Source organism: Mus musculus, chromosome 7 (assembly GCF_000001635.26).
Source record: "Mus musculus strain C57BL/6J chromosome 7, GRCm38.p6 C57BL/6J".
Taxonomy (NCBI): domain Eukaryota; kingdom Metazoa; phylum Chordata; class Mammalia; order Rodentia; family Muridae; genus Mus; species Mus musculus.
In genome coordinates, this window is record NC_000073.6 from 143,822,976 (window position 1) to 143,850,618 (window position 27,643).

Consider the following 27,643-nt stretch of genomic DNA (forward strand, 5'->3'; position numbering starts at 1 on the left):
ACACCCCTTCTCACTTTCGCAGTGCGCGCCCTTCCGTGAGACCCCGCCCCCGCGGAGATCCTGCACAAAGCGCACCCTTTAAAGTAGGGCCCTAAGGAGCGCCTGCGCAGTAAGGTTGTCTCAGCGTCCCGCTGTTGCCCAAGGTCAGAGCGTCCTGGATCATTTCCTTTGCCATCTGAGCGACTTTTGATAGGTCATGAAAGGCTTGTTTTCTGCCACCAAAAGTAATGTCAGGTTTGCTTTCTGTCGCTGTGATGAACACGTGGCAAAAAGCAGCTGGGGAGGAAAAGGGCTCACTTCACCTTATAGCTCATAGTCTGTAATGAAGGGAAGTTGAGGCAGGAACTGAAGCAGAGACCAAAGAGGACTTCTGCCCACTGGCTTGCTTGAAGGCTTACTCAGCCTGTTTTTTTTTTTTTTTTGCACCACTGAGGACCACCAGCCAGGGGTAGCGCCACCCACAGTGGGCCAAGGCCGTCACATCAATCATCGGTTATGAAAATGCTCCACAGACAAGCACAGGCCAGTCTGATGGAAGGGATCTCTCAAAGTTTCCACTTCGCAGGTGTGTTCAGTTAATTTGTGTCAATTTTGTCAGTAGGAGCTCACAGAGAGCTCACAGAGGGAATGGGTGTGTCCTGCTTCTTTGGCTCACAGCAGTCTGGATTCCCTGTGCATCAACCTGAGCCCTTTCTCATTCCTGTCCCTTTTGCGTTTGGGTAACACCAATCAAAGTAGATACAACTTTTTTTTTCCATTTTTTATTAGGTATTTAGCTCATTTACATTTCCAATGCTATACCAAAAGTCCCCCATACCCACCCACCCCCAATCCCCTACCCACCCACTCCCCCTTTTTGGCCCTGGCGTTCCCCTGTACTGGGGCATATAAAGCTTGCGTGTCCAATGGGCCTCTCTTTCCAGTGATGGCCGACTAGGCCATCTTTTGATACATATGCAGCTAGAGTCAAGAGCTCCGGGGTACTGGTTAGTTCATAATGTTGTTCCGCCTATAGGGTTGCAGATCCCTTTAGCTCCTTGGCTACTTTCTCTAGCTCCTCCATTGGGAGCCCTGTGATCCATCCATTAGCTGACTGTGAGCATCCACTTCTGTGTTTGCTAGGCCCCGGCATAGTCTCACAAGAGACAGCTACATCTGGGTCCTTTCGATAAAATCTTGCTAGTGTATTGTAGTGGCTATTCCTGGTTGTCAACTTGACAATATTTGGAATGAACTACAATTCGGAATTGGAAGGCTCACCAGTGACCCTTATCTGGAGGCTTGGAGATCCTTATCTGGATCTTGGTTTGAAGATCTTGAGCCATAGTGGCTATGGATTCCAGAAGATTTAATCTCCGAGTTAAGGAACACACCTTTAATCTGGGCTATGCCTTTCATTTGGGATTAAAGGTGTGGTGGAACACACCTTTAATCTGGGCTACACCTTTTGCTGGAGACAATATAAGGACATTGGAAGAAGGGAGTCTAGCTCTTGCTCTTGCTCCTTTGCCTGCTTGCTGCGTGAGACTGAGTAACTGCTAGATCCTTGGACTTCCATTCACAGCTGCGACTGAACAATTGTTGGGAATTCGGCTGCCGACTGTAAGTCATCAATAAATTCCTTTACTATTTAGAGATTATCCATAAGTTCTGTGACTCTAGAGAACCCTGACTAATACATGTATGCAATGGTGTCAGCCACTATGTTCATAGCAGCCTTATTTATAATAGCCAGAAGCTGGAAAGAACCCAGATGCCCCTCAACAGAGGAATGGATACAGAAAATGTGGTACATCTACACAATGGAGTACTACTCAGCTATTAAAAAGAATGAATTTATGAAATTTCTAGCCAAATGGATGGACCTGGAGGGCATCATCCTGAGTGAGGTAACACATTCACAAAGGAACTCACACAATATGTACTCACTGATAAGTGGATATTAGCCCAAAACCTAGGATACCCAAGATATAAGATACAATTTCCTAAACACATGAAACTCAAGAAAAATGAAGACTGAAGTGTGGACACTATGCCCCTCCTTAGAAGTGGGAACAAAACACCCTTGGAAGGAGTTACAGAGACAAAGTTTGGAGCTGAGATGAAAGGATGGTCCATGTAGAGACTTCCATATCTAGATACAACTTCTTTAGGTCTAGTTCCTCCTCAGCCATTTTTCCTCAGGCCCAGGGATTCAGGCCTCACTTCCTCCCTCAGAGGAAAGCCAATCTAGACCCTTCAGGCTGCGTCAAGAATGAAGTTCTTAGAATGTGTCTTGATAGATGGGCTACAGCGTCTGCTAGACACCTGTAAAAAGAAGGGCCAGCGTGTGAGTGACACAGCTCTGAGGGGAAAGTTTTCCCCAGTGTAAGTACTGCAGCTCTGTGGGAGTTTTCCTGGCAGTAGGAAGCCAAGGAATACTACAATTCACAGTGCATAGCAAATTTCACACAAGAAATTTATTAGGAAAGACACAAGAGGGTGGCTGCCTCTGCTCAGCCTAAAGGCAGCAGAAACCTGAGTGGGAGGCAGGCTTTATGTAGAGTTTCTTGGGGAAGGTGTATTTTTCAGGGTGGAGATTTCCAGGGTGAGGGATTGGTGGGATTTAAAGTCTTAAGCTTGGGAAAAGCTCAAAGATTGGTGGGACTTTAAGCTCAGGGATTGGTGGGTTTTTGAGCTTAGGGACTGGAGGGTTTTCAAAACCTAGAAGTGAACTTGGGGCTTTTTACTGTGGCTGCACACATCAACCTTTGGCAGCTCAGAAGCAACTTTCAGGGGCCTGGGAAACATTCTTATGAAATATCTGTCTCTGTGGGAGGACAGCCTTCCACTCTGAAAACCACTAGACAGCAAATGCTACTGGCCTGGTCTCAGGCAAAGTGAATCTGTAGGGGAAAAGATCTGAGCCCTCTTCAGGATTTGAAGACCTATCAAACCCCACCAATCCCTAGGGGGGTGGGGGTGGGGGAATCAATCTTTGACAGGAAACCCTACCAATTACTGAGCACGGAATCCCACCAATCCTTGGACTTAGCTTGAAGTCCCCACCCTAGAAATCTCTTTTCTGGAAAACTCCTCTCCCAAGAGGAGTTATAGGCCTGTCTCCTGCTCAGTTCCCTGCTGCCTTTTGCCCTAGCAGAGACATTGAATCTCTAGTATTTTTCCCAAATAATCTCGTGTGAGATTATGGTGCGGTATGACTTTGCGGTATTCCTTGACAGGATACCTTCCCCCTCAGAACTGGAACACCTCCACTGGGGAAGAGTTCAGAGCTATAATGTCCCCTCCGGGGAAATTCTCCACCTCAGAGCTGCAACACTTCCTTTGAGGAAGGGTTCCAAGCTTACACTTACAGAGCCTTTGTTCTTTTCACTTCTCTAACTCTCCCCCCATGCCCCCAGCCCCCATGATCCCTCTGCCCGACTTGCTAGGAGACTTTTAAATGTGGTTGATTCTGGAGGTCAGGCAGCGTAGTTATGTCCACTAGCTCTGCCACAGAAGGCCCCTTGATGGAAGGTCTGAGGATAGTGGCTGCCACATTACAGTTCAGAGACTTCAAGGCAGCTTGTTGTTGTTTGCTTTTATCAAAACCATCTTGCTCTTGCACTAGGAAGGCAGCTCAGTTGGTTGAGTGCTTGTCTTGCAAGCAGGCAGACATGAGTTTGATGCCTAGAACAAGTTTTTTTAAAAGCTGGCCTGGTGACAACTGCTCATAATCTCAGCAGTGGGGAGACAGAGACCACAGATCCCTGGATTCTTCTAGCCTGCAAACCTAGCCTACTTGGCACAAGGTCCACGCTGGCAAGAGCTCATCACAAAACAAAGCAAAACTCCACAGGTGCTGGGGAATGACACCTAAGGTTGCATTCCAGCCTATATGCACAGGTACCCCACCCCCTTACACACACGCACGCACACACACACACACACACACACACACACACACACCACCTTTTGACTGGCTTATCTGGGTCATCAATAGGGAACCTTTTGCTATTAGGAGCCTGAAAACTCCAACCTCAGCTCAAGCTAACAGCCTTCCTGAACATACGCCTTTATAAGACCATGCTTTATTAATGCACACACAGACCACAAGCCACTTCACCTCTGCCCTTTTCCCCATGCCACTCATTGCCATGTGCCCTACTCCATACATATTTCTAAATCCTACCCTCCAAGAGTGGATTGAAGATTCGGTTACTCATCTCCACCCCCCAGCTATCTTGCAAAACTCCTTTCAGTGATTGGTACATTGTGTGGCAGACAATGAAGACCTAGTTTGGAACTGTTCTCAAGGCTAAGACATATTACTCAAAAAAAAAAAAAAAAAAGGTCTAGCCAATTGATGAGCTTCAATGAGAGAATGAGAGCTTCAATGAGAGAATGAGAGACCCTATCTCAAAGGACAAGATAGAGATAGAGAGAGAGGAAGACACTTGATAGAGACCTCTGGTCTCCACATATAAGGACACACAGGCATAAAGTTACACATACCCATACACATCCACGTCCATCCCTCACACACACACATCCACAAACACCCCAACCAACCCCCACATACACACACACTCACATGATCTAATTTGAAAGGACTTCACTGCTCACATAAGGGACCCAAGAACACAGGGTCAGTAAAGAAAAACAAAACCCGTTTGTCCATCCTGATAAAAGTAAGTTGTTGGTTTGGATTGGCAAGATGGTGCAGTAGGTAAAGTACTTGACACCGACCCCACTCCCCCATTCTATAGCAGCTGTTCTCAACCTGTGGGCTGCAACCCCTTGGAGGTTGCATTTTACATACCTTGCCTTTCAGATATTTACATTATGATTCATAGCAATAGCAAAGTTACAGTTATAAAATAGCAACAAGGTAATTTTATGGTTGGAGGTCACCGCAACATGAAGAACTGTATTGAAGGCTCACAGCATGAGGAAGGCTGAGAACTACAGCACTCTAGTAATAAATGTTTTTTCCTGGTTTTTAGAGACAGAGTTTCTCTGTGTAGCTTTGTTTGTTCTGTAACTTGCTCTGTAGATCAGGCTGGCCTCAAACTCACAGAGGTCTGCCTGTCTTTGCCTCCTGAGTGCTGGGATTGAAGGCATGTGCCGCCACTGCCCAGCAGATTTTTTTTTTTTTTTTTTTTTTTTTTTTTTTTTTTTTTTTTTTTTCATTTTTTTTTATTAGGTATTTAGCTCATTTACATTTCCAATGCTATACCAAAAGTCCCCCTTACCCACCCACCCCCACTCCCCTACCCACCCACTCCTCCCCTTTGGCCCTGGCGTTCCCCTGTACCGGGGCACACAAAGTCTGCGTGTCCAATGGGCCTCTCTTTCCAGTGATGGCCGACTAGGCCATCTTTTGATACATATGCAGCTAGAGTCAAGAGCTCAGGGGTACTGGTTAGTTCAAAATGTTGTTCCACCTATAGGGTTGAAGATCCCTTTAGCTCCTTGGGTACTTTCTCTAGCTCCTCCATTGGGAGCCCTGTGATCCATCCATTAGCTGACTGTGAGCATCCACTTCTGTGTTTGCTAGGCCCCGGCATAGTCTCACAAGAGACAGCTACATCTGGGTCCTTTCAATAAAATCTTGCTAGTGTATGCAATGGTGTCAGCATTTGGAAGCTGATTATGGGGTGGATCCCTGGATATGGCAGTCTCTACATGGTCCATCCTTTCATCTCAGCTCCATACTTTGTTTCTGTAACTCCTTCCATGGGTGTTTTGTTCCCACTTCTAAGGAGGGGCATAGTGTCCACACTTCAGTCTTCATTTTTCTTGAGTTTCATGTGTTTAGGAAATTGTATCTTATATCATGGGTATCCTAGGTTTTGGGCTAGTATCCACTTATCAGTGAGTACATATTGTGTGAGTTCCTTTGTGATTGTGTTACCTCACTCAGGATGAGATTTTTTTTTTTTTTTTTTTTTTTTTTTTTAATTTGTCAAAAGTTAAAGAGCTGAATTTTTGATAGAAGACTATCAGCTGATAGGTAATAGTTTAATGAGTTTGAAAGAATGCTGAAATCAAGTCAACTCTTCCTACCAAGAAGTATGCTATGTCCCGAGTGTCCTCAATGAATGCTAGGTTATCAGGGTTGAAGGTTGTTTGGAAACATTGCATTTACCAGTCTCAAAATAACACTCTGCTCATTTTACTTATTAATCAGGAGAAAGATGGGGGCAAAAGAGATGGCTCAGGGGTTAAGAGCACTGACTTATCTCGATGAAGATCCAGGCTTGATTCCTAGTACCATGTGCCAACTCATAGCTCCAGTTCCAGGGGTGACCATGTATGTATGTATGTACATATGCATGTATGCATGTCAAAAGCGCTAGATGCCTTGGAAGTGTAAATACTGATGGTTGAAGAACCATGTGGGTGCTGGGGCTTGAACCCTGTTATCTGAAGAGAAGCCACTACTCTTTACTGCTGAGCCATCTTTCCAGTCCCGACCGTATATTCTGTACAACCTATTATTCTATCCAAATGTGTACCCTGACTGGATCCCGGGGCCTGGGGAAAAAAAGAGCAATAAAGGACATTGTTGGGCAGCTGAGGCACCAGCATATGGACAGTAGCTAACAGTGTTGAAGTCACTTCCGTTACCAGTTTGATTCATTGTGGCTGCAGAAGAGACTCTCGCCAGGAGAGGGCGACTGTAACTAACGAATGTCAGGTGGCAGGAAGGAACAAGATGAAAAGAGTGAAACTTCACAGCTGCTTTGTTAAGGCTCCCCAATACCCTTAGGGGCACGGAGGTATGACTGAGTCCTGCCCACCAAGGGACCCGTTTGGCTGTCCTGCTGGGACCTCAACTGCATTCACAGTCTGCTAGCTGCTTCTTCCTTGCTGATCTGGTCTGGTCTTGTCTCTCGGTCTCCGCAGTATATGTTGTTCCGTGCACAAGATGCTCTCCTTCAGGTAGGAGCTATGCAGCAGAGTAAAATGAGGCACGGTAGGGGCAGGCTCAGAGCCTGCGCCGCAGAATCCACACTTGCATCCTTCCTCCCACCAAGCGGAGTCAGACCGCCGACCCCAGGGGCGTGGGCGGGGCGTGGGTGGGGCGGGGCCCGTCCTGCTGTCAATCTCAAGACTGCCGCCGCCGACTGGCGGGCCTGGTGGGCTCTGAGTCAGCTCACTGCCTTCACCAATCACAGGACGCAGCTCGCGAAATCCACTTCCGATTGGTCGTCTGTGACCTCACATCATCTGGGGCGGAGCTTCAGGCAGGCACTTAGAACACTGCTGGAGAGCGTGGATCAGCCGCCTGGATTCCGCACTCAGGTGAGAATTCGTGTGCACGGACCAGGCCAGAGTGCAGGAGAAGGACGGTGCGCACAGATGTGTGTGTGAGTGGGGGCGGGGGGGGGGAAGCGTCGAGAGTGCAGAAGAGTGGACCGTATGTATAAAAGAAGAGAGTGAGTATTCAGGAAGGAGGCAGTTTGTGCAATTGCGGGGGCGGCAGGAGATGTGTATGTAGATGAGGGTATGTGTGTTTGCACAGGTTTTAGGTAGATTGTCGAACAGATGTGCAGATTTAGAGGCGTGTGCACAGGAGAGAGATCTATGTGTTCTGGTTTGGGGAGATGTGTGCTGAGGGAGGGGGCCTGAAGGCCGAGTAGGAGGGGGGATGCTTTGCCCAGATGGTCAGGTGCACCTGTGATGAGGTATGGAGGTGGAGGCAACCATCTCCTGTGAGATGAGGATCCAGCTCCCTGGGGTACCTTCGAATGCTAGAATGTAGAGGGGCAAGTATAAACTCACCCCTTGACCCATTCTCCTATCCCAGAGCATATACAACCTGGAGAATCTCTTAATTGGATTTGAATGATTCTATTATTCTCTCAGGAGATAGATGGATTGCCCACTGGCATAAGGATCACAGGACGATCTAGGCATACCTGGCCTCCCCAGGTTGTGGAGAGTCCCCTGTGCCCTTAAAGATCGAGATGGTTTTCAAAGGAAGAATTCAAACAAATGAACATCTTTAATTTTTGAGCTACTTTGATAGAATCTTTTTGAAATTGCTCTTTAAAACAAACAAAAACAAAGTAGTTGATGGGTATAGAGAGGGCCTGCATGCTGCATGCCAGAAAGAGGTACACCTAGTAGTGTATGGTAAAGCCCTGCTACCAAAGAATTTGGTAAAAACAAAACAAAACAAAAACAACAACAAAAACCATTTGGATATAAAGGAGGGACAGTAGATTATATAAATGAGAATTTGTGGAACAATCTGGAAGGGTAATGAGGCCTGGGATGGACTTGAGGGAGGAGAAAACACTTTTGGTTTCACATCAGACGTATATTTTGGAACTTCTGAAAAGCAGAGATCTTATAGCTTCGATTAGAACCAGAGATTATTCCAAATCTCTGGTCATTTCCTTCCTCATTGGACTCATTTCTGGGGGCTTCAGGAATTGCTGTTCCTCCACAGGGACCTCAAGCTTTCAAGATAGTCAGACCACAGTTCTGTGTTCTGCTGGAGAGGATCCTCTGTATCCCCTGTGCAGAGCTTACCAGCCTTGGGTCACTCCAGAAGCCAGCCTCCCTGACCTGGGGAAAGTGGTGGGCCTAGTGAATCCCCACATGCCATTTAATTACAGAAGCTCTTCTGCTAGAAAAATCGAGGAAACCCCAACATGCCAACGTTTGTAATGCTATCTATAGTCTTCCAGGTCCTTCCGTAATACAGGGCAATTCGGTGACTTGTCCCCGCTAACACCTGCAGAGCCGGATCTTTCTAGCACTGAGTGCCAGAGCATCTGATTTCTTTGGTGATTGTCAGTGGGTGTGACAGAAGTTTACGTGTCTATACAGAGCACTGCAGGAGGATCTTGTGTCTGCCTGCTGCCAAAGCCCCAAGTATTACCCAGGATAAATTCCCATTGGTACACGTAGGGGGACATGCTTCTCGCCATACACCCATTTCCAGGATTTCCTACCTTTCCATCTTAAAATCCAACCTGAGGCTAACAGATCTCCAGATTCATTACCCTACTGTTTCTGGAATATTCCGGCGACATAGATGCTTCTCTGTATGGAAGATCCCTGGAATCTGGTAATGCAAAGTTAACCATGCCATTGTTACTGCACAGCCTCCCTGTGTGCCAAAGTGGAGCACCAGGCCCAGCCTTGTCTGGTAGGCTGCATGAGCAGTCACCGGATTGCCCTGCCTTGTTCTTTCCCCATCGTCCCATCTGTGAACATTATTCATTCTTCCGGTGGGCTGGGCTCCTGGCACTCGGCAAATGCTGAATGGATTGTAGCTCTAGCATCAGGCGGCAGCTCCTTGTAGACACCTTTTTGTTGCCCCTTCAGGGTGTGGAATGACCGAGCTGTGACCACTAGGGTCTGGTGATGTCTCATATCCTTTCCAAGGAGAGATCTAAAAGGCTTGCCTTTCCCTAGCACTGCCCGAATGAGTTTCTCACTGCCTGGAGGCCACCCATAAGCCAGGCCAAGCCAGCCCACGTGGGTCTGTGGGAGGAGAGTCCACTCCCATGACATACTTCCCCAGACCTTGAGAAATGCTGAAAGGCTTGTTTAGGTTTGCCATGCCCCGGCTTGGTGCTTCCTGCTGATGTCATAGCTGTCTCCTCGCCTCCACACATGCTCCTTTCCATAAGAAGGATGGATAAATAAATTATTAAAAACTGACACAAACATGTAACCACTAATACATAGGAAATGAAGCCAGATGGGTTAGAAATTTAAGGTTATTCTTGGCTACACAGTAAGCTCAAGGCCACATGCCCATGTAGAAGAATGGCCTGTCACCTTCCTCTGTGCTGGGTGTCACCCCTCAAGGCGACAGGTGTTCTGCTTTTTGGATCAACCACCCTGACTGCAGCAGCTTCCATTACAGCGTGTTGGCATCTCAGGCCTTGGTGCCCCAACACAACCCCTCCCCTTGGATCTACAGCCATCAGGTTCATGGTGAGCACTTTTGCTTTTCTCTTCCTGAATTGTCACTGAAATCATCCCACTGCCTTAGGTGTGGTGGACAGTTTTCCAGTTGCTGCATGGCCATGCTGCCCATGGTGGCTTTGTCTGGTCAGCTGAACAAAGCCTTCAGCTTTCTTGACCTGAGTCAGGTTGTTTCCTTTTCCTTCCTTTTCTTAAGACAGGGTCTCAGTTTTTTGCTCTGCTGACCTGGAACTCACTGTGTAGACCATTTGGGCCTCAAACTCACAAAGATCTATCTGTCTCTGCCTCTCAGGCGCTCATTAAAGATGATAGTACCACTATGCCTGGCCCGTTGGTTTCATTTAGCGTATGGGGCACCAGTGAACCTTCCATATCTGTCCTTTATAAAGATGACCATCACAAATCCTTGGGGACATAGACTTAGGTGCCATGGGGCACCCAATAGATCCCTGATTCTCTTGCATTCTCGTGAAAACTGGTTCCCAATCCAGGTCTTTCTCTGAGCTACTCTGTGTTTGTGGCATCTCAGTGGCTTCTAGTATGTTCTGTGGGAATGTGCCAGCTCCAGGGTGAATGCCAGGATGGTTTTACATGTGTAGGTGCGGCTGTCGGCATCCCAGAGAAATCTGTTACTATCTGTCAGGCCTACCTGTGCTCCCTCTAGCACTCCTGAGCCTCTGGAACTTTGCATTCACTTGCCCCAGCTCGACTTCTCAGGCTCCTGCTGACATGGCTCTGTCACCCCTAGATGGACTCGGTGTACCCCAAGCCCTGAGTCTGGCCCTTGCTTGATGTCAACAGTGACCCTGACACATACAGTGTGGATCCTTATCTGCCATTCGCCTTGACATTTCAGCCTCCTGGGTGACCTTGGTGTTTCTGTGGCCTCTATGTCAGGGTGTTGCTCAGTATATGGACAAGGATTTATCAGACCTTGGGGGACTTCTGAGCCTGGACATTTTGAGAACCATTTTTGAGAAAGACAACATCATTCTATTGTGAAACCTGTAGCCCAGAGGTCAAAGGTGAGTGTGTTGCTCACAGTGCCCTTGAGCACGGGCAGTGGAAGTGAGGTACTGTTTTAAAAGCTGACGAATAGGCTGGAGAGGTGGCTGGGTGGCAGAAAGCACTGGCTGTTCTCCCAGAGGACCTGGGTTTGCCCAGCACCTATATGGTGGCTCACAGCTCTTGGTAACTCTCTTCAGTTCCAGAGGATCTGACGTTTTTTTTTCTGCCCTCTGTGAGTGGTGCACAGACATACAAGTAGACAAAATCCACATGCACATAAGATTAAAAAAATAATGAAGGAAACAGTGCACCAGTCACATGTCAGCTGTTCAGTGAGGCTCGGGAGTGGAAGGGGATCCCATCTCCCCAGCCACCACACATTTATATCTTTTTACAGAATCCGGTGCCTGTGACAGAGGTATGACCAGATACCTGACCTCCACATACATTTAAAATAGTTACTTTTGTATTTTTTCCAGAGTCTCCTGTAGACCAAGCTGGCCTTGAACTTTATCTATAGTTTAAGATGGCCTTGAACTCCTGATCTCCTGCCTCCAAGTGCGGGAACACAGGAGTGTACTATCACTTGGCACTATCAGTTGGCTTGGCTCTGCCAATTCTACCAAGTAAGCTACAGGACCAGCCCCACTCAGACATTCAATGTGTGATTTTCATCACATTTCTGTCCTGTGTTTGGAGAAGGAATATATCATAGGGCCTAGAGGTCAGATGACAAGCTATAAGAGTTGCTTCTCTCCCTCCACCACATGGGTAACAGGGTTTGAACTCAGGCTGTCTGCCTCTGCAACAGACACCTTTCCCTACTGAGCCATCTTGCCAATCTTTGTCTTTTTATTGTTTCATGGTAGACAGTGCTTGTTATTGCTAGGTGTGGTAAATCACATCTGTCATCTCAGTCACTGGGAGGGAGAGACAGGAAGATTGCTGTGAGTTTCGGGCCAGTCTAGGTTGTAGAGTAAGTCCCTGACTCAAAAAAACAATCAGACAGCCTGTACTGTGGACAGCGCGCTTTAGTATCTCGTGTTTAGGTCTGAGGTTCTTGTCTCATGGGCTTGCATAGTTTCCTAGCACGGTAGACTATCAGAAAGGGATGCTGGTGCCAAGCTTTATATCCTTGGGGCTCATCTGTGAGTCAGGGCAAGAAGAATATCAGTCCCCTCTTTGGAGACTCCTGGAAGGCATGTGGACACGTGGCCCTGGGTTTACTGTGATTAGTGTAGGCACTAGAGATCTGGGAGATTAGGGAAGCTTTGGTAGTTGTGTGGGACTGTAAATGGGAGCGTATACCAAGTGCATTGTGTGTGCTGCTGAGCAGGAAGCAGTGTGATAGTTTTCAGTGGGTGGGGTGAGGTTGAGGGAGTCAGGGGTGGGGCTGTCAAAAGCAGGTTGATCTATTCAGGCAGCACAGGCTCTGAGGCCAGGCTTGCTGGAGAACAGACTTCATACTGGCAGATCTCTCCAGTGTTCCCTTTCCATTCTTTGTTTGTCCTTGGTGTGTGCATGCAGGCATATGTGCACAATATGTGGGTGGGTGAACGTGTGCCATGGGGTGTGAGAGTGGAGGTCAGAAGTCAACTTTGGCGAGTTAATTTTTCTCTGCCACATAGTCCTGGGGATGAGACTCAGGTGGTCAAATTTGGTGGCAGGCATCCTAACCTGCTGAACCATTCTGCTAGCACTGCTTTGGCCCCATTTCACTGATGGTGTGTGTGTGTGTGTGTGTGTGTGTGCGCGCGCGTGCACACGTGGGTATGCGTGTACGTGCGCATGGGAGGCCACCGATGGTCAACATTGAGTGTCCTCCCTCCTTGCTCTTTCCTCCTTAGCTTTTGAGGCTGCAGCCAATGCTGAACTCTTGGCTGACTGATTTGGCTAGACTGCCTGCCAGAGAACTGCAGGCTACTCTTTCCTTTCTAGCACTGGGATTGCAAGACCTGTGCTGCTGAGCCTGGCTGGTTTTTTAACATGGGTGCTGGGGATAGACCTCAGGTCCTTAGGCTTGCATAGTAAATGCTTTACTGAGCCTTCTCTACTGGCACTCTGAGGGCTTTTAAGATATCACTTTAAATCCTTGATATCTTAAAATTTTTTACAAGCTAGACTTGTTTTAGAGGGGAAGGGGAAGCACTGGCCTGGGGAGACACCTGGAGACCTTATCTATGAAGTGTGTCCTCCTCCCCTCAGGGTCCTGAAGGGGGAGGGATGAATAGTGAGCTGCCTTCTATTGTAGGGAGAGGGACAGCGCACAAACAAAACGCGCCTGTGCAGTGAGCAGAGTTATAGAGGGAAGCCGCTTGCCATTAGCTGGTCACAGTCAACTGAGAAGGGGACCTGGGACCTTTTACATTAGTGCTGTACAGGGACATCTGTGAACATGCTTCGAGAAGTAGTGCGTACTATCAGGAAAGCTGAAAGCCATATTCAAAGATGGTGAAGATCCTGGGGTCTGGAGGAGCAGGGAGGAGCCAGTCTCTGCATCTGCCACAGCTGGGGAAGATACTAATGAGTGAGGTGGGGAGGTTGGGTGGGAGGCAGCAGGCTCAGCAAACACCTAAGTGCCTTCTTTTCTTCTCCCAGAATCTGTTGGGGGTAATCAGGTACTGAGAAAGCTACAAAGGTTGCCTGCTCTAGTCAGCACTTGAGTCCTGGTGGGGTCTGACTTTCTGGGAAGATCTGAGCCTTTCTTCCTTCCCTCAGGGCCTGATGGCTTCGAAATCCCAGCACAACGCTCCCAAAGTCAAGAGTCCCAACGGCAAGGCTGGATCTCAAGGACAATGGGGCCGTGCCTGGTAAGGGGCTTGCCTATTTTACTAACAAGAGGATGAGGCTGACTCTCGAGGGTTTCAGTCTCAGGGATATTATGGATCTAGAAAAAAATGATTATTTTATAAAGACAAATGAAAGGCAAGCTGTTTCCCACTCCACAAAATGAAGAATTGGAAAGAAGAGTTTAGAAGCCATTTTGGGTGCTCTGTTCCTTGCCTGAAGTGCTTGGGAATGGAAATAATCTCATTTCTGACATGTGGGTGCTTGCGAGCACACACACATTGAGATATGTATGTGTATGTAATCTGATATATCTTAGGGAGATGGTTGTAAGAACCCCATGCTCATTCCATGAAGGTAACCTATTTTTAGCATGCCTATGTTTTTAATGCAACTTATCACATGAGGGCAGAGTTGGGACTTACCCTGCCAGGAATCCAGGTCTTTCAGATCCAGGCCCTAAGAGTCATCTTGAGCCCTGCCACCAACCCAGAAAAGCTGGGTTGGTGTCTTGGTGCTCTGTCTGCCATTGAGGAATATGAATACATTGTGTGTTAAGTGTCCTTAATATAAGAAGTGTATTAAATGGAAGGGGCCTGGGGAGCCACTGGCCCTGAGGGTCAGGAAGAGCCCCCTGTACTCATGTACTGGTCTGTGGGCTTTTTGTTGGTGATCACAGGACACCTGGTGCTGCCATAGGAACAGCATAAATGATCTGCCCTGGCTGGAGGGATTTCTCAACTGATACCCTTTTCCACCAGGTTCTAATGGGTGTAAAGGAGAGGCCGAGGGCAACTTGGAGGCCCCATGTGGCCCAAGGAGGGCATGTCAGAGAGCCTTGTAGGGCTCAAGGGACAGAAGAGAGTCTCAGAGGAATGGAAGAGTGTCTTAAGCATCCTACCATGGGGTTTGAGGGACAAAAGGGAATCTCAGAGTTCTCCATGGAGCCCAAGGGATGGGACATTTCTGTCCAAGGAACAGAAGAGGGTCTCTAAGTCCCTGTGGGGCTTGAGAACAAGAGCCCTCATGGTAGCCACCCTCTGTCCTTCTCTCAGGGAAGTGGACTGGTTCTCCCTGGCCAGCATCATTTTCCTGCTGCTCTTCGCTCCATTCATTGTGTACTACTTCATCATGGCATGTGACCAGTACAGCTGCTCCCTGACTGCCCCCGCATTGGATATAGCTACAGGCCATGCTAGTCTGGCAGACATTTGGGCCAAGACACCACCTGTGACAGCTAAAGCTGCCCAACTGTATGCCTTGTGGGTCAGCTTCCAGGTCAGTCCACTGCTTTGGGGTTGGGTTGCAGTGGGGTCCTGTCTGGGATGCAGACTTCTGACCCAGAGTGATGTTCAAGTCAGGGTGCAGCAGTTACATAGAAGCAGATACACAGAGCAGGAAGCACCTGTGTGTCACATTGTATCCTTTATGGTTACCCCCCCCTTCCACCCCCACCTGACTGAGCAGTGAGGGCTGCCAGTGGGAGGGCATAGGGTGCCTGAGGGAGTTCCTTCACACAGCTGGAATCTTTCACGGTAGCTTCTGGGAGGGGTTGTCCTAGACTTCACTGCTTCCACAGGTTGCCAGATAGTCCTGATCATGAGTGCTTTTGTAATGCAACCTCTCTAACAGGAAATCTAAGAGGTCACTAGGCAGGAGCAGCCTTCACAAGTCGGATGTTGGACAGGGATGGAAGTCTACAGTTAGGACAGGTTAGGTAGGGAACCACATGGGAATCAAGTCACATTTTTCTCCCAGGCAGAATCTTGCTTTGAGACTTGTCTCTCCCAGGGCCCAAGCCTTTGGACTCCAGAGTCTTCCTCCTTTTCATTACCTCTGTCCTCTGGGTGAGAAGGATAGCATGAGTTGAGGTTGCTAAAGCATGGAAAAGCCCAGCTGTCCAGTAGAGGGCTGGATAAACAATACATGGTCTGTCCATCAGTAGAACGCTACTGGACCATAGAAAGGATGGGCCTCTGACCAAGGCCTCCCTCTGGGCCAGTGTTGGAAATAGTTGCCAAGTGGAAGATGCTAAGACCAATTGGAGTGATTGTATTTATGTGAAATGTCTAGATCACATTGACACACTGGAAAGATTGGCGGCTCCCAGGGACTGTAGGAGAAGATGAGAAACAGTTGACAGTGGGAACATGGTTCCCCCTGTTTAAACAAGGTTTAAAAAGTATTTGGGGGTGGGGGTTGAGACAAGGTTTCTTTGTGTAGCCTTGGGCTGTCCTGGAACTTGATCTGTATACCAGACTGGCCTTGAACTCAAGAGGTCTGCCTCTTTCTGCTTCCCAAGTGCTGGCATTAAAGGCATGCACCACTACCACTTAAGTTTTTTTTTAATATATATTTATTTTATGTGTATGGATGTTTTTTCTACACACACACACACACACACACACACACACACACACACACATATTTAGATTTACTTATTTTTTATTTGTATGAGTACACTGCAGCTGTCTTCAGACTCACACTAGAAGAGGGCATCAAATCCCTATTATAGATGGTTGTGAGCCACCATGTGGATGCTGGAGATTGAACTCAGGACCTCTGGAAGAGCAGCCAGTGCTCTTAACCGCTGAGCCATCTCTCCAGCCCCACTACACCTCTATATGTGCGCTGTGTGTTTACAGTGCTCAGTGGAGGCCAGAAGAGGAAATAGGATCTCCTGGAACTGGAGTTACAGACAGGTGTGAGCTGCTATGTGGGTGTTGATGCTGGGAATCTAACCCATGACCTCTGGACGAGTAGCAGTTGCTTTTACCAGCCAAGTTTTCTCTCTCCCATCCTAGGGTTCCCTTTGGTAGTGTTGTCTTAGTTAGGGTTTTACGGCTGTGAACAGACACCTTAACCAAGGCAACTCTTATAAGGACAACATTTAATTGGGGCTGACTCACAGGTTCACGGGTTCAGTCCATTATCATCAAGGCAGGAACATGGCAGCATCCAGGCAGGCATGGTGTAAGAGGAGCTGAGAGTTTTACATCTTCATCTGAAGGCTGCTAGCAGATACTGGCTTTCAGGCAGCTAGGATGAGGGTCTTAAAGGCCACACCCACAGTGATACACCTACTCCAACAAGCCCATACCTACTTCAACAAGGCCACACCTTCTGATAGTGCCGATCCCTCTGCCGAGCTTATACAAACAATCAAGTGTCCTAGAGTCAGTTTGTGGTGATGGCTGCCTGGTCTTGTGAGCCTATTACATGACTCTGAGCCACAGTGTTGAAAGAATGGGCTTCAAGGGACGTGGATCACAGTCAATGCTTTTATTGTTATTTTATGGTTTGTTTGTTTGGTTGGTTTTTTTAAAACAGACTTTTTAGAAATTATCGATTTTTATTCTATATGCATTGGTGTTTTGCCTGCATGGATGTTTGTGCGAATGTGTCAGAACTCTCGGAGTTGGCGTTAGACAGTGGTGAGCTGCTCTGTGGCTGCTGGGAATTGAACCTGAGTCCTCTAGAAGAGGAGCCAGTGCTCTTAACCACTGAGCCATCTCTCCTGCCCTCATCTCAATGTTTTTAAATGGCTTTGGAAAGGGGTTGGGAGGGCCCATGTGTCCCGGGAAGCCTGCCCAGCCCCTGAAGTGCTAAGCTCTAGAATAGCAATAGTTGTACTTCCTGTGTCTGTCCACTAAAACCAGGCCAGGTGAGATCACACAGCTCTCACCGAGCAGGCTGCCGGTCTTCCCACTCAAAACTCCATTTCAGGTGCTGCTTTATTCCTGGCTTCCTGACTTCTGCCACAGATTTCTGCCAGGTTATGTGGGAGGCGTCCAAGAAGGTGCCATTACTCCAGCAGGTAACCCTTGCCTCTGAGTTGGTGGGTGACTTGCCCTGCCTAGTCTGTCTCTGACTCCTGGGGTGGCTTTTCCATGCTGCATCCCAAATAAGAACCAATTTAGTTTGCACGCTGTCCGCCGGGCCTCAAGGTTCTGGAGGAGATCTATTGCTCTTGTAGATGTGGCACATTCAGCGCTCAAGAATGCGGTCCCTGACTCTTGCTATCTTTCAGTCCTACTGCTTCCTGGGAGGACCCCGACTTTACCTTGCTAATGCCATGGGGTTGGAATCCCACCTGTGCCTCCAGCAGAGATCTCAGAGAGGCACTGCAGCAAAGGGGAGGGGAGCCTGGGAGAACATAGGGTTGACTTCGTCTGACCTTGCTCACACCTTATAGTCCTGTCCTCAAGTTGGGATGGATAACAAGGGTGAGAAGCAACACAGAGCAGCCAAAGCCTCACAGTGTGAAGGGTGCTACTAGCCTTTAAGCCTGGGTATGAAACAGAAAATGACCCCTGTCCTTCAGAATGGTACCTGGAAGCTGTAGCCAGGGTCTACAGCAACAGAGACCAGGGAGCAGATAGGTGTGAGGCAGGGACATGGCCAGGCCAGGTGATCCAACCAGAGTTCTCTGTCTGATTGTCTCTCTGCAGGGGTTGTAAACAAGTATGAGGTGAATGGGCTGCAAGCCTGGCTCATTACCCACATCCTCTGGTTTGTGAACGCTTACCTCTTATCCTGGTTCTCCCCCACCATCATCTTTGACAACTGGATCCCCTTGCTATGGTGTGCCAACATCCTGGGCTATGCCGTGTCCACGTTCGCAATGATCAAGGGCTACCTGTTCCCCACCAGTGCCGAAGACTGGTAAGTTCCTTAGCATCTGGGCAAGCCTGGAATGGATGGTACATACTTCCCCTCAGGGCCTGGCAGAGAGAGAGTTGAGAAGTGAGACCTGGGATCAGCCTTTTGGATGCCTGGATTTTCTTGCTTGAAGAACTGCTAGCGGTAGCCAAGGCTGCCATGGGAGCAGTTGAACTAGAAGGGCAACTTCTGGCTGCGGAGGAGGCAGATCTTTGCCTCTTTCTTTGGATTATTTCTTATGAGAGTGCCTTAGAGAAACTCTTGTTATCTCAGCAGCTTTACCGTAGCTGCTTCCTAGGAGAGCCCGTGCTTGCTCACAGCATTTTCATAGTTGGAGATCAACTATCCAGTCCATTCCATCTACCCATCTACTCCTCCATCCACCCATCTACCCACCTACTTACCTGCTTACTCACCCATCTGCCCATCAACTACTCCTCTTCCTATTCATACACTCATTGTCCTCATATCTGTCTACTCACCCACCTCTCCACCCACGCAGCCATTCACCGTCTACCATCTAATCATCCATTCGCTCTCTACATACCCACCCATACACCTATCTTATTTATCAACCTATTTACCAACCCATCCATTCCTCCATCCATCCACCCATCATCCATCCATCTATCTACTTATCCATCTGCCTACCTGCCTATCTACCCATATACCCATCCATCTACCTATCCACTCATCCATCTACCCACCATACACTCATCCACTTATCCATCTGTCTGTCTACCTATATACCCATCTAGCTACCCACTCACCCATCCATCCATCCATCCATCCATCCATCCATCCATCTTTCCATCCACTCATCCAGGAACAGAAAATTGGGGAGTTCTTCTGGAGTTCTTAATTTTGTCTGGGGATACAGATGAAAAGAGAACATCTCTCCCTTAACTGTTGGCTTTGGCTTTGGGCAGTGAGCCTCAGATGAGAATGTTGTATGGCTTGTGTTACCCTATGTGCAGTTTACTGCCTTACTGTCTTTTATGGCTCCCAGAGCCGTTGCTGCTTTTGTAGATGTAATATTTGGTTCTTTCTACTTAGCCTGACTGTGGGAACTAGGCATGAGAACCTGCTGTCCCAGCTAGCAATAATCCCTGTGCGTGCACAGTAGGCTATAGCTAGGAAGGGTCTTCACCCCAATTATCTCAGCTGATTCTCTCCCCTAGTCTTGGATGAAGGGTTTACTGTGGGGCAGGTGACCAAGACCATGAACTTGGTCACTGAACTGTGGAACAGGGAGAAACGTGGAGCTTAGGCTATGAGCACAGGACATTTGCCTCGTAATCCAAGTGCCCCTGTGTTTTGTGTCTCTGCTGAGCACGAGCACAGTGTCCTCTGAATGCAAATACCGGTTTGAGTGCAAGGCTGCTATGTTCTCCCCTGCATGGACACTTTAAGGTCACAGTGGCATTTAGGCTGCCTCTTTCAATTGCCAGAACCTGAACCTTGGTGTCCACAAAGCTGGATGAGCTATGTATGGCGAGATATACTACTTGATTACATGTGTCTTTGGAGAGCAGGGAATATGGCTCAGTGGTTAAGAAGAGCACTGGCTACTTTTGCAGAGGACCTGGGTTCAGTACCTAGCACTCACAAGGCAGCTCACAACTGTTCAGCTCCCTCTTCTGGCCTCTGAGCGCCCTGTACCCACATGATGTACAAGCATGCAGATAAAACACATAAAATAAATCTAAAACAAAATTTTAATGTGTCTTCTGTCTGCTTTTAAGCAAATTCACAGGCAATTTCTTCTACAACTATATGATGGGAATTGAGTTCAACCCCCGCATCGGGAAGTGGTTTGACTTCAAGCTGTTCTTCAATGGACGACCAGGGATTGTAGCCTGGACCCTCATTAACCTGTCCTTCGCTGCCAAGCAGCAGGAGCTTTATGGCCATGTGACCAACTCCATGATTTTGGTCAATGTCTTGCAGGTAACTTGGTGCGCTTGCAGCCAGGAAGGGCAGGGTGCCACACCTGCTGGACTCTGAGAGAGTTCCCAGCATGCTGTCCTGTACAGAGCTGGCCCTTCCAAGGTCACAGTGAGGACATGCTGAAAATCTGCCACTACATAGATGCCATTGTGCCAGCCCCCAAAGAGACACCATGCTGTCGGGCCTAGTCCAAGGACGACGACTCCCTTAGGTGCTGCCCTCAGATAGGATCTGAGAGTATATGGGCTTTTGTTCACCAGCTAGAGAAGAGAGATGGCAGGCATGCTGTGGGCTCAAGGAGTGACCTGTGGAGTCTTCATAGTGGGAGTGGGAGAGGTTGAGACCCTGAGGAAGGTCCTCTGTCCTGAGCAGCCACTAGGAAGCTCATGGCCAGGTGGGACAAACATGGGAGTTTTCCATGCTTCAGTTAAAGGCAGTTGTCACTCAGGAGGTTGTGGCAGGATTGTTATGAGTTCAAGACTAGCTGGGAGCTACATATTGAGTGTGAGAGTAGCCTGGATTACAGGGTGAGACTCTATTTTAAGAACAACAGTAAGACCAGGGAGAGGGCTCTGTGACTAAAGGGGCTTTCCCTGAGAGCATGAAGGCCAAAGTTCAGGGCTGGAGAGATGACTCAGAGGTTAAGAGCACTGGCTGCTCTTCCAGAGGTCCTGAGTTCCATTCCCAGCAACCACATGGTAGTTGGCAACCATCTGAGGTGGGAACTGATGCCCTCTTCTGGTGCATCTGAAGATGTACTCATATACATAATATACATATACATAAAATACATACATACATACATACATACATACATACATACATCTTTTTTTTAAAAAGGCCAAAGTTCAGATATCCCAGAACCTGTGTAACTCCAGCCTCAAAAGGCAGAGGCAGGGGAATCCCCAGAACAGGCTGACCAGTGAGACTAAACATATCGGTAAGCTCTAGGTTTGGCAGAGAGACCTTGCCTCAGTGAATAAAATGGAAGACTTCAATCTGTGGCCTCCACGTGCACAGACATTTGTTCATGCACCCACATATATGTCCCTACGCATATACTACATACACACGTGTGCAAAAGGAAAAAAAGGGGGGGGATTTAAAAACCAATGGAAAAAAATGCCCAGGGGTACCAGAGTGTGGCCTGGGTCTATAGTGTGTCCAGCAGGGCTGCAGGGGCCAGAAAGAGTAACTGCAGATGAGGAGGAGGCCACGGGCACAGCTCAGGCTAACTGACTGTGTGCTGGGTGGGGCCAGACTGCAGATGAACAACTGGATGGAGTAAGTCCCTGCCTCTCACCAACTCTGGTCATGCAGACCTATGGACCTGAGGAGCGAGTGGTATGGCCAGGACCATGGCCTTTGGGAGGGATCTTCTCTGTGGTCCTCCATAAAGCTCTTTCAGTGCTGGGAAAGAGAGATAGATGTAGAAGAGACCCACAGAGCACTGGGGTCTGGGCTCCTTAGGCCAGCTTCCTGGTACAGCCAAGGCTCAGGAAGCTGGGACTGTGTCTATGTGCTATAGGCAAATCCCAGCATGCCTGAGCAATGTACTACTTCCCCTTTATAAAGGACTGCCTTAGGCAAGGTGAGCATTGCCACTTTTGCAACTCTGACTAGCACACTTAGCACCCTACTGATGATTCTAGAGTCTCTCGAAGGCTCTCTGTGTGCCCTAGTCACAACTTATGGCCCTTGAGGTGGGAAGTGATGAGCAAGGACTTTGCTTGTGTCCATCTCTGTGAATGGATCTCAGTCTCCTTGGATACCTTGTATATGTCATGGTTCTGATGGGCAGCTGACAGGGGCCAGCGCTAGGACATTGACCATATGGATGTACATATCGGTGTCTACCATGGTGCTAAGTGCCAGCTTCCCAGGGACAGTCCCTGAGCTCCTCCATCTTGAGCCCCCACTGCTCTGAGCTCCACATCTAATGTCACCTGTGGGAACTATGGCTGGGAGCCCGTCCTGCTGATGACAGTGGCCCCTCCACCCCTCTAATGTTCCCAGCCCCGCAGTAACTTAATCAAGTTACTTAGCAACACCCCAACTGCCTGACCCCCATCCCTCCCTTGCATGGGACTGTGATGGTAACAGTGTTGTCTCTGTCTTACAGGCCATCTACGTGTTAGACTTCTTCTGGAATGAAACCTGGTATCTGAAGACCATCGACATCTGCCATGACCACTTTGGGTGGTACCTAGGCTGGGGAGATTGTGTGTGGCTGCCCTACCTCTACACACTGCAGGTGAGGAGGAGCCAGGGGGTGGGGCACGGTGTTACCAGCTTCATTAGCATTGGCTGTGTAGTCTTCAGGTGCTTCAGGCTGTCCTTGAGCAGATACACATGCTGAGCTTGCCAGGGGCTTAGTCCTTGGGGTTCACTGGGTCAGTGTCTTCTCCCAAGCAGGGAAAGCTCCTTGCATCACAGATGTCTTTGACCCAGTATGGGATTTGGCTCCGACTCCACCCATCGTACAATGAACGAACCAAAAGTGGAAAGTTCATTTAACACACCTGGCCTACCAACTGTAGCTCACCCTTGCCTTCCCTAACGCATACATGGCCATGGCTGGGAAAGTCATCCCACCAAAGGCTTGGAGGACTGCTGAGACCTATACTGAAACTGAATAGCAGACTATGTGGAATGGTTTTCACACCGTCTTAGGCTGATTCATGTAGCCACCTGTAGTTGGTCTGGGAGAGCCTGGCATGGCCCCAACGTGAGCATGTCCCTAATCATCCTTATGGTCATGGACTCCCACCTTCCCCCCAAATCACCAAAGGCAGGATAGAGCCACCAGGGTGGCCAGCAGTGACTTGAGCTGGCCTATATGTCTATTCCCACCCACTTGCATGTGTTGGCACCATGGTAGTAGTGGGCCTGCCTGCTGCTCGGCCCCTGCTGCTGCCTAGAGCAGCTGGAGGGAGCTCAGAAGGATGTTGGCCTCTCCAGGAGCGGGGGAATCAGTAAGGTGGGCCTCTGTTGGCTGATCACACAGCTGATGGGGACGTGGGTTGTGGAAGTGGTCTGGCTCCCTATGCAAGGGTGCTGCTGCTGCTGGGAAAGCAGTAGTTCCCAGCAGAGCAGAGCGGGGAGAATAAGGACTTGGGTGGGTGTCAGCCCCAGACTCACACTGTGGATCCTCACCAACGGTAAGCAGCTGACGTGGTTGGGTTTCTGCACCGACTGGGCACAGGCTCCTGGGGCATCTCATTGTATCTGTATGAACAGATCTGTCATCAGTGTGTGAACTGATGACAGAGACCACACTTACACAGGTCTTTGTATCTAGCAGGCCTCGTTTTGGCCTCAGGATACAGTGGCCTCTATGTTAAATAGTCCACAGATTAAACCAAGCATGCATTGGAAGTAATTTTTTAAAAACTTGCTGCTGGGCCTGGGGGCACACACATGTAATCCCAGCTCTTGGGAGGTTGAGGTAGGAGGGTTAAGAGTTCAGTCCCCCTCAGCTGCATGGTACGTTCGAAGTCAACTTGGGCTACATGAGGCTATCTCAAAACAAGATCAAAAATCCCTGAGGGCTGGGGTGACAGATGTGTGCCTTCCTGCCCCCCTTGTATCTTACTTAACAGAAAAGGAAGCTGGCGTGACAAGTCTGGGGCAGGGGCAGGGTCAGGGTCTACACTTCCTAGCCCACACTGATGCTCACCCTGCTCTGTGGTAGGGCCACCTTTTACCTTTCTTCTCTCCCCTTTTCCCCCCAGGGCCTGTACTTGGTGTACCACCCTGTGCAGCTCTCCACCCCCAATGCCTTGGGCATCCTGCTGCTTGGCCTCGTGGGTTACTATATCTTCCGAATGACCAACCATCAGAAGGACCTGTTCCGCAGGACAGATGGGCGCTGCCTCATCTGGGGCAAGAAGCCCAAGGCCATTGAGTGCTCCTACACATCAGCTGATGGGCTGAAGCACCACAGCAAGCTGTTGGTCTCAGGCTTCTGGGGTGTGGCCCGCCACTTCAACTATACTGGTGACCTGATGGGCAGCCTTGCCTACTGCCTGGCTTGTGGCGGTGGCCACCTCCTCCCCTACTTTTACATCATCTATATGACTATCCTGCTCACCCACCGCTGCCTCCGTGATGAACACCGCTGTGCCAACAAGTATGGCCGTGATTGGGAGCGCTACACAGCCGCTGTGCCCTACCGCCTGCTGCCTGGAATCTTCTGAGGGCAGCCTTGGGAAGCATAGAGAGGTGTCATTGAGTGTGTGGAGTTGGATGCATGGGGGCTGGCATCTGGCTCTCCCCTGCAAACTGCCTCCTCAGTTTGCTCATCTGGAGAATGGAGAGCCTGGTGTCCCACAGTGGCTGCTGACAGCTGGAGAGCTGAATTCACACGGATACCCCAGCAGAATGGCTTGTTCTCTCTGTTCAGCATCCTGATAGCAGAGGCCCTTTCATGTCTCTCTGCTTGGAGCCCACCATCTATTCTGTCTAGATAACTTAGGCTTATCAGATGTCTCCGATGATTGGGCCATCCTGGTAAACCGGAGACCATGCAGGATTTAAAGAGTTTGGCAATGCCATCACCCCCCCGCCGCACCCCCCCCCCCCCATCCTGGTGAGCTAGGCTCCATTTTTGTCTGTAGCATGTGCAGTGTTAATTGATCAGCCAAGGGTTCAGAGGCCATTGAAGAAGGGAGGCTTTTTTGTTTAGGTTCTTGATTTTTTGTTTCTTTGTTTGTTTTTGTTTTTACCCCAGGAATGGCAGACAGTGGACTGGAATATTCAGGGGGCACTGCCCACTGCACAGTCCCTGGCTAACTTGATAAACAGGGTTCCCAGGACTCCCCAAGTGCCCACCTAGCAGCTCATCCACCTGCCCTCTTCTGGAAGGTGCTTCTTGTTTACCCCTGAGACTTGGCTCGGACAACCCAGAACGTATCACCAGTCAGTGGCCTTAGCCACACCTTCCCCAACTGGAGACCCAGTGTTGGGGAAGGAACACATTCTCATTAGGGACACTGCCCCCCCCCCCAAACTCAGGGTATTCTGTAAAACTAGATAGGCTTATCTTAGCCTTGCAGGCAGTTCTTTGTATTAAATCTGCTTTGTTAAATGAGTTATGTTGTACTGTCTCCTGAATGGGCTTGACCAGTACCAGGGGTGGGAATTGGTGTGGGAGTGAGGGCTGTCGTACGTTGTTGGATGGAACCCCAGGAAGTATTAGAGCCAATGCCTATTAGGACACTATCAAAGCTTCATGTCCTACTGAGCATTGGGGACACCCTCCTCCATAATTCCCTTATCAGTCCAGAACTCTGCTGGGCCATTTGCTTGTCAGAGGTGAGGCGTTCATTCCATTTGCCAGTGACAGGAAGCCACACAGTGAATGGAGAAGCCACATAGCTGGGCCTGGACTTCTCTTGTTTCTGGAAAAGTAGAGGTGCATGAGAGATGAGTGGTACCCACAGCCAGGGCACAACTGGTCTGCTTCCAGTTAGAGCTGGTTGAACGTTTAACAAAGGGTTTCTGGCATCTGTGCTAGTCAGCACCTTTATTTTTCCCTCGGGCAAAGTCCTTTTAAGGAACCTGGGTGTGGTGGTTGTAACCTTAGACACCAGGTTCCACAGTTCACAGGTGAACTCTGGCTGTGCCTTCTGAAGGCTGTATATAACCTTAAATAGGCGACCCTCTCTTGGCCTCAGCACCTAGTTTGTGTGTGCTAAAGGTCAGTCTTACAGAGCTGGAGAAAGACATTCAAGCCATAGCAGGAGGTTCCCATGTTACTAGTGCTTGCCAATTGGCTATGGTTGTAGTTTGTTTTAGCCTGGGAGCCTAGTTAGGGTTTGGTGCATGGTGCCCTCATACCTGGTACTCGGTGACTGCTGGGCTGCTGCTCCCTGCTCTCTGCCAGCTGTAGGCCTACTACCAGCAGAGAAAGCCTACTTTTCCCTCTCTGGGATAAAGGGACTGGACTGTGGTAGTCTCTGCCAGTAACCCACTGCAGTTCTCCGTGCAGCGTCAACCCAGGCTTTTTATGGCCCTTCCAAAGTGGGGCCATGTATTAGTCAGGGTTCTCTAGAGTCACAGAACTTATGGATAGTCTCTAGATAGTAAAGGAATTTATTGATGACTTACAGTCGGCAGCCCAATTCCCAACAATGGTTCAGTCGCAGCTGTGAATGGAAGTCCAAGGATCTAGCAGTTACTCAGTCTCACGCAGCAAGCAGGCGAAGGAGCAAGAGCAAGAGCTAGACTCCCTTCTTCCAATGTCCTTATATTGTCTCCAGCAAAAGGTGTAGCCCAGATTAAAGGTGTGTTCCACCACACCTTTAATCCCAGATGAAAGGCATAGCCCAGATTAAAGGTGTGTTCCTTAACTCGGAGATTCAATCTTCTGGAATCCATAGCCACTATGGCTCAAGATCTTCAAACCAAGATCCAGATAAGGATCTCCAAGCCTCCAGATAAGGGTCACTGGTGAGCCTTCCAATTCCGGATTGTAGTTCATTCCAAATATTGTCAAGTTGACAACCAGGAATAGCCACTACAATCCACCCCTTGTCAACTTGACACAAATAATATCTCATGTTCACATGAAACAATAACAAGGTTGTAAATACGCCTAACATGATATAACTATCCCTCGTACAATCGCAAACGCATTAGTAAATTTACAATGGGCATTCATATTACTTTATAATCCTCGTTTCTGCAACTGGTTACGTGGCCTTAATTGGTATTTATAACTACCTTCCTCTACTACCCATTCTGTATTTCCTTCACCTTCAGCCAGCACCTCAGCAGGTCTTGGCTCTTTTCCTGGAGGATTGACCCATACCTTCATTCCTGATGGGTCTGCGTCCTTTGTCATCCTGCTTGGATTAGGCTGTTGTAGTTTCCCATTGACTTTAATCACAGGACATGGTAGTACTAAGAGACGCCCTAAGGGATCTCCTGCACTCCAGACATAATCTTGCTTACCACCATTGTGAAGAGGTAATCCAATTTCCCCATGGTAATCTGGATCTATCACCCCTCCTAACACTGTTATTCCTTTTTTAGCCTGTTGGTTTAAGGGCATTAGAAGCCCAAAATGACCAGGGGGAAGTCTGAGCTTCCAGTTCAATGAAATGTTTGTTGTAGCTCCTGGTAGGAGCACTCCCCTCTCTGGAGCCAAAACTTCTAAGCCAGCAGAACCTAGAGTTATGGGGACAGGAAGCAAAAATTTTCCTAGAGGGTCACTAGGAGTGATAGTAAGTGGAACTATTCCGTTTTCCACCCCTTGATTCCTGGACCCATGAATCCTGGCTATGGGTGAAACTGT

At 48.7% G+C, this 27,643-nt stretch overlaps 1 protein-coding gene across 13 annotated transcripts; it reads left to right on the forward strand.

The window, feature by feature from the left end:
• Positions 1-191: 191 nt before the first annotated feature.
• Positions 192-25,435, forward strand: Dhcr7 (7-dehydrocholesterol reductase). 13 transcript variants are annotated; one of them, NM_007856.2, is made up of 9 exons: positions 192-565; positions 7,164-7,290; positions 13,663-13,754; positions 14,787-15,009; positions 17,458-17,548; positions 18,183-18,396; positions 20,139-20,343; positions 22,466-22,597; positions 24,078-25,435. In NM_007856.2, the coding sequence occupies exons 3-9, from the start codon at positions 13,669-13,671 to the stop codon at positions 24,540-24,542; spliced, it is 1,416 nt and encodes a 471-aa protein (NP_031882.1). In that variant the 5' UTR covers positions 192-565; positions 7,164-7,290; positions 13,663-13,668; the 3' UTR covers positions 24,543-25,435. The 13 variants fall into 13 exon arrangements, with proteins under 13 accessions (NP_031882.1, XP_011240281.1, NP_001369431.1 ...); XM_006508478.1 differs by lacking the exon at positions 192-565 and adding an exon at positions 6,656-6,764; XM_030242075.1 differs by lacking the exon at positions 192-565 and adding an exon at positions 6,708-6,927.
• The last annotated feature ends 2,208 nt before the right edge of the window (positions 25,436-27,643 follow it).